This window comes from Trachypithecus francoisi, unplaced genomic scaffold (genome assembly GCF_009764315.1).
Source record: "Trachypithecus francoisi isolate TF-2019V2 unplaced genomic scaffold, Tfra_2.0 Lachesis_group9, whole genome shotgun sequence".
NCBI classification, from domain to species: domain Eukaryota; kingdom Metazoa; phylum Chordata; class Mammalia; order Primates; family Cercopithecidae; genus Trachypithecus; species Trachypithecus francoisi.
The window spans coordinates 54,159,050-54,165,049 of NW_022681474.1; the positions used below are offsets into that span (position 1 = coordinate 54,159,050).

General features: G+C 49.1%; 1 protein-coding gene across 3 annotated transcripts in view; it reads left to right on the forward strand.

Moving 5' to 3' along the window:
• The window catches only part of WDFY4 (WDFY family member 4), a 302,160-nt gene extending 298,307 nt beyond the window's left edge, over positions 1 to 3,853 (forward strand). For 2 of the 3 annotated variants that reach the window (XM_033209235.1, XM_033209236.1), the window contains exons 61-62: positions 2,270 to 2,381; positions 3,408 to 3,850. In XM_033209235.1, coding sequence (XP_033065126.1) covers positions 2,270 to 2,381; positions 3,408 to 3,474 — 179 coding nt within the window. In that variant the 3' untranslated portion in view covers positions 3,475 to 3,850. Of the gene's footprint in view, positions 1 to 2,269; positions 2,382 to 3,407 lie in introns of all 3 variants that reach the window. The other variant, XM_033209238.1, reaches the window with a different exon arrangement.
• The last annotated feature ends 2,147 nt before the right edge of the window (positions 3,854 to 6,000 follow it).

Consider the following 6,000-nt stretch of genomic DNA (forward strand, 5'->3'; position numbering starts at 1 on the left):
CTCTATATTAGGGGTCCTTTCCTTCAAGATAAAAACACCTGGGGACCCTTGTCAACAATCTGGGCTGAGCCAGGACAATAACATCAAAAAGATCAATAACATCACAAAGATGCAGATTAAGAACTGCATCAGTTCACAGGTCCTGTTTCTCTAGGGTACTTGGAGACCACCACAAGGAGTCAGCCTATCTCAGTGTGAAAGGACAGAAGAAGTGTGTGCATTCTAAGGAACTCAGCACATCTTTGGAAAGCAGAGGCCAAGCTCCCTCCCATATCTGCTCCCACTTGGAAAGGCTCTTATTCCCCAGCCTGCTTACAAAGCAGTTTTCTAGTACACTTGCATGAGTCTGCACACCATTTTAGTTTTGGACTCAAATGCCCACTTTTGAAGCTACTGGGGCCCAGTAAGCTAATGGCATTAGCTAAGCCTATGGTTGATAAATGGATGTCTGAGAAAGAATGCTGGATGGATGGGTGAATGGATGGATGGATGGATGGATGGATGGATAGATGGATGGATGGATAGATGGATGAAAGTCATCTCAGAGCCATTCAATTGGTTCTGGCAGTGCCATTGGATTTGCAGGTTGTGGTAAGGTTGCACTCATTGGTCATGGGGTCTAGTGAATGAGAAGCGGGGTGAAAAGCAGGAAACAAGGTTCTAGACCCAACTCTGTCACAGCAACTTCTCTGGTCTTCTGTCAAATGGAGACACTTCCTGTACATCCTAACTAGTAGAATACTGATGACAGAATAATAGTAGCCAAATGGAGACACTTCCTGTGCATCCTAACTAGTAGAATACTGATGACAGAATAATAGTAGCCACAGATAAGAATCTACCCCAAATGCAGGTCATTGTTGCCATTTTTGCAGACTTTTGAGAGATTTTTCTCTCTGAACACAGCAGCTGATGGCATTAGGAAACTTACTTAAGGGGGTCTTAGACTGACAAGGAGCCCCAGATCCACATCCTTCCTCTCTGTCTACCCTGACCCGAAGTCACTGCCACCCCATTGGATTGACTGCCAAGATTGTGATTACGGTTCAAGGGAGGATTAACATGAAATGACAGGATGACATGGACATATTCAAATAATCACGCTGGGCTGAAGTTTAGATTTAACAAATCTGAAATATGTGCAGATTTACAAGCCTAAACTGCTGGAGGTCTTTAATAAAAAGGCATGTTGTTCTTATATTGCTCAAAACTGCTTTGTTGGAAAGGGACCTGTATTGGGCATGACACGTGGATATTTGCGTATGTGTCCTCTTGGCATGTATATTACTGCATCCCTCAAATGTCTTAAGGGGCAAGAAAGGAGATCTGTGAAGATATTAAGCATACTGCATTTGTGGGAAGATGTAATCTAATTTCCGCTTGGAATTCATTTGTTTGCCATTTGCAGCAAGGCCCAGCCCAGTTGAGTACAATTTATTTCAGGAATTGCCTCAAAGATTTGGACTCAATCTGGTACACAAAAAATACTTGGAAGAAGCTTGTTGTTTAGATTTGTACACAAATGTACAAATGCCTGGTGTGCTTTGAGGTGGTTTCTCCCACCTGGACCCCTCATGCGTTTCCTGGCACTTGGCCTGTGTGCACACATGGGTGGTCACCCCAGGACAGTGGGGGCTGTATCATCTCTCCTGCCCTGAGTCCAAGGAAGTGGCCTCACAGGGACGTACCCAGCTGGTGTCTCTCCATCTCACCCTTCACATTGAAGGAATTACTGTCTGTCCCCAAATGCAGTCATTAAAATGAGTGAAGTAACAATCATTGAGTTATATTTTTTGAAAAGACGTTCTCAGCATTTAATTATTGGTTGTGGCGTGAGAGGATTAAGATAAGTTGATAATGCCGACTTTATGTAATTTATTTTTACTAGGCAATTACTGGCTGCATTACATCCTGGCAGCAAGGTATTGTGGGGCATCTTATTAAGCATAAAGCCAGTAAACACTGATGAACAATTTTGCTGAACTAGGCATGCAATTTAGAAAGCAATAATACACAAATCCAATTTGGTACACAATGGATACCGCGGCACGTCAGCACATGTAACTATCACCGCCTGCAAATTAAATTGGGACGGCCCTTTTTGCAACAGCACCGGCCAAGATTAAATATATTTCCCCCTCAATTTAACAAGTTGCTGACCACAAATATAAATATGTGCGTATGTGTTTGTGGCACTGTGTTGCAGATGCACACTATATGTGGGAAGCCGATCTGGTGTTCTAACTCTTCTCTCCCATGCTCCACACAGGCCACAAGTGGGAGAAGAACCTGGCCTTGAGTCGAGAGCTGGATGTCAACATTGCTTTGACAGGGAAGGCCAGCAAAACCAGCCCCGCGGTGACAGCTCTGGCCGTGTCCAGGTAAGCGTGGCCTTGTTTCTCTGGGTCTCCAGCAGAGGGCACTGCAGCCACCTCTAGGAAAGCCCCAGTGGCTCTGAGTCCAGGCCACCTCGCCAAGGAGGCCACCTCACTCCAGGACGGGCCCCACCAAGCACAGGATGCAGCCCGTGTGGCTGTGTAGAGCCCCAGGAAATGTTTTTCAGGGTTTTGTTGTTGTTTGTTTTGCTTGTAACTCACACATGCCCTTGCTCTCTTGCTCTTGAATATCCATACATTAAGAAACCCAAGAGGTAGAAGTCTATTGTTTTGTAATTTTATCCTAAAGAGAGCCTTTTCCCCTGAGTTCCACTGCCGACTGTAACATTTGGTGTGATGATTATCCTTCATTAACAGAAAGTGCCTTCTCAGGGCTCTTAGCTGCTGTAGCATAGCCAAGCATCAGTCCCGACACTTCATACCCGTTATTTGACTCGTAGTAACCCATGGAGGTAGTTACTGTCATTAACATCCTTGTACACACGGGGAGGTGCAGCCTCAGGGGTCGCTGACCTTGCAGAGCTGGCCTTCCTTCTTCCCTTCCTGGCGTGGCGTGGGCTGTTCTGGCATTCTTGGTGGGGGCACTACACAGTGTTTTAGATGCTGGGTGGGGTAGAGTGGGGTGGGGTGGGCATGGTGGTAGGGCCAGAGCCTCACTTTTTGCAGATAATTTGCCATTTGTTCTGCCCTAGTCCTGGCTATATCTCTGGCGGGACAGGAGACTCATCTGGAGGCGCTGGAGAGAGGCAGAGCCTCGTCCTGCTCCCTGGGGCCTGAGCTTCCCCACAGTGCTGTGGGAGCCACCACCCTCACAGATCAAATGCTCTCCCCTCCCCCAAGTGGAAACCTTCTCCATTCCTCCCACTACCTCCCCTGCCTCAGGAGAAATTAGGCCAGGGGCAAGCTCTGCTGGGCCCCGGATAGAGCCCCAGAGTTACAATATCCCGCGTGCTGGCGAGGACAAGTCGTCCTGTCCCTCTAACATTCTTGTCTTTTCTTTCTCTTCCCAAGAAACCAGACTAAACTCCTGGTTGGTGATGAGAAGGGGAGAATATTCTGCTGGTCTGCAGATGGATAGGAAGAGAGAGGCAGCAGAGGCTCTGGCACTGCAGTGCCAGGCTGAGGGCGGCAGAGGTGACTGGGGCCTGAGCTCTGCCTACAGAGGAAACCCCCAGGGCCTCCCTCGCCACAACTCTCAAGGAAGGGCCTCTGGCAATCAGAGCTCTGCACCCCAACCTTCTCCACGGCCCATGGGAATTCTATGAAAAAGATGAGCGCACACACTCGCAGGGCTGAGCAGCACTCTGGAAACTATGACTTGGTGATGCTGCACACGAAATTACACATGACTCACCTTATTAAGGGCTATTGCACTGAAAAAAAAAAGATGGGGTTGCTTACTGGAAATTATTGTATTGTCTTTATTTTATTAAAGCAACTATGTTCTAAATGCAGAAGGGCTCTTGAGTTTTAAATTGCCACTCAATTTCACTTACAATGCTGCCTTTCTAAGTATTTGTGTTTCTGTCCTGAGAAAGGCAGGAAGGCTTCAGGGAAGCACATCTGCCTGCACAGCCTCACCCAGCCCCTACCCGTCTTCCATCTTGGACACTGGCTCTTCCCCCACTTGCCCATAGTGTAGGGGCCTGAGAAGTGAGGGGCCACTGTGAAGAAGGCTCAGCCTCTGTGACTGAGCCACAGGACATGGCTGTGAGTGTTGCCCATGGCAGACTCAGGGAGGTTGGCCTGGGGTGATACACCCGCTTTGGTGACACACCCACCCCTATCTCCACAGCCTGCAACAGACAGGGGTTCCAGCCAGCTCCTGGCCCAGCAGTCTCTTCCCAGGGCCCTGGTCCACACTCAGCTTCTGAGCTGCAGTTCTTCCTGGAGAAACCTGCACTGCTGTGTGACTTTTGTTTTCCACCTGAAAATGTATGGCAGGTGGGTTAGTTACTCGTGCCCCTCTGAGGAATTCCAGTACCTTCTAGTGCCTGGGTTATTCTGATATTGGTCACTGGGCATCAGAGGTCTCACCCTCACTCTAATGTCTCCTCCTCACTCCAAGATTTGCAGGGCTCCTCAAAAGGAAATCCAGCTGCCTTTTTAATAAAGTCAAGCTCAGGTGGACACACAGGGACTTGGGGAGATTAAGCTTACAAGCTTCAAATCCTCTTTCAGAGATCTCCCTTCCAGGGGCCAGGTGGGGATCCTGATCTTCCCCATGTCTCTAAACTCTGCAAAGGCCCTGAAGGGGGTCCTCACCTAATTTAGCCCAGGCCTAGGGATAGCAGGAATGTGCACTTCATGTCTTATGCCCTGTGGGTCATCTGGCCTCCAGGGGCAACAAGTTGATTAAAAGATAAATATTAAGAAAGTAGAACTGGTGTGCAGCCATGTCAAAAATAATGAGAGATGGTTAGGATACTCTGATTCCTCTGTAAACTCTGAGGCTTTGCAAAGGAGAAGATGAAGGAGACCCTTCTCAGGTCCAGAGCACCCCTCCCGGGTGAGAAACGCTTGTGTCTGACCCCAGTGCCAAGGATCACACCACCTCCCACACCGTCCGCACACGCTATTAGCAGACAGCCCATTTGCAATCCCCTGGTTGGTCTGGGACTGCACTGAAGGACCATAAATTTAAGAGCAGAGAGCACCACTCCCCACGAAGGCCAAGAAGCAGGGTCATAAATATCAAGGCTGAGCCTGCTGGCATTTTTCAAAATACATCACAGCATTACCCAGGGCTGACAAGGTCTGCTGGCCAAAAGGCTGTCTTCAACTCCTTCATTTAAGTGTTTTTACCTCTTGTTCCCCTCAAATCACAGGGAAAATGAGGAGACAGTGTTGGGTCCTATTGCTGGGGTCCTGGGGATGTGGTGTCTGCAAACAAATGTGATTTGAGGTGAAAGGGCTAAAATGGACATCTCAGGCCCTAGGGAAGGCAGAGGGGACATTCAGCTGCATCAGTCAGGTGGGGCTGCCATAACAATATTAAACAGAAATTCATTTCTTCACAGTTCTGGAGGCTGGAAGTCCAAGATCAAGGTGTCACAGGGTTGGTTTCTTTTGAGGCCTTTCTCTTGGTTTGCAGACGACCACCTTCTCCCTGCGCCCTCACCTCGGCTGTCCTCTGTGCATGTCTGTGTCCTCATCTCCGCTTATAAGGATGCCAGTCATACGGGATTAGGGCCCACCCATATGACCCCATTTCAACTGTCTCCAAGTACAGTCACATTTGGAGGTACTGGGGGTTAGGATGTCAACACAGAACCGCTCCAGGGACACAATTCAGCTGCCTATGGCACTGGCTGAAGGAGGTAGCTCTGGAGCCAGGCCTGGAACCTGCTGAGACAGACACATGGGTTTGCAGGAAGACTGGGCTGCATCGGCAAAGGTGCAGGGTGAGTCAGGCTGGGGGTGTGAAGAAGAATGGACAAGGGCACAAGGGATGAGGCTGAGAGGTGGAGGGGCTGCTGCTCCTGGCTGTGGGGTAGACTCTGGTTACTGGATGGAGTGAGTGCAAGTGAGGCTGGCAGACGTGGCCGCCCACCCACAGAGCTGCATTCCTCATGCCAGCTCCCAGAAGGTGCCCCACAAGAGT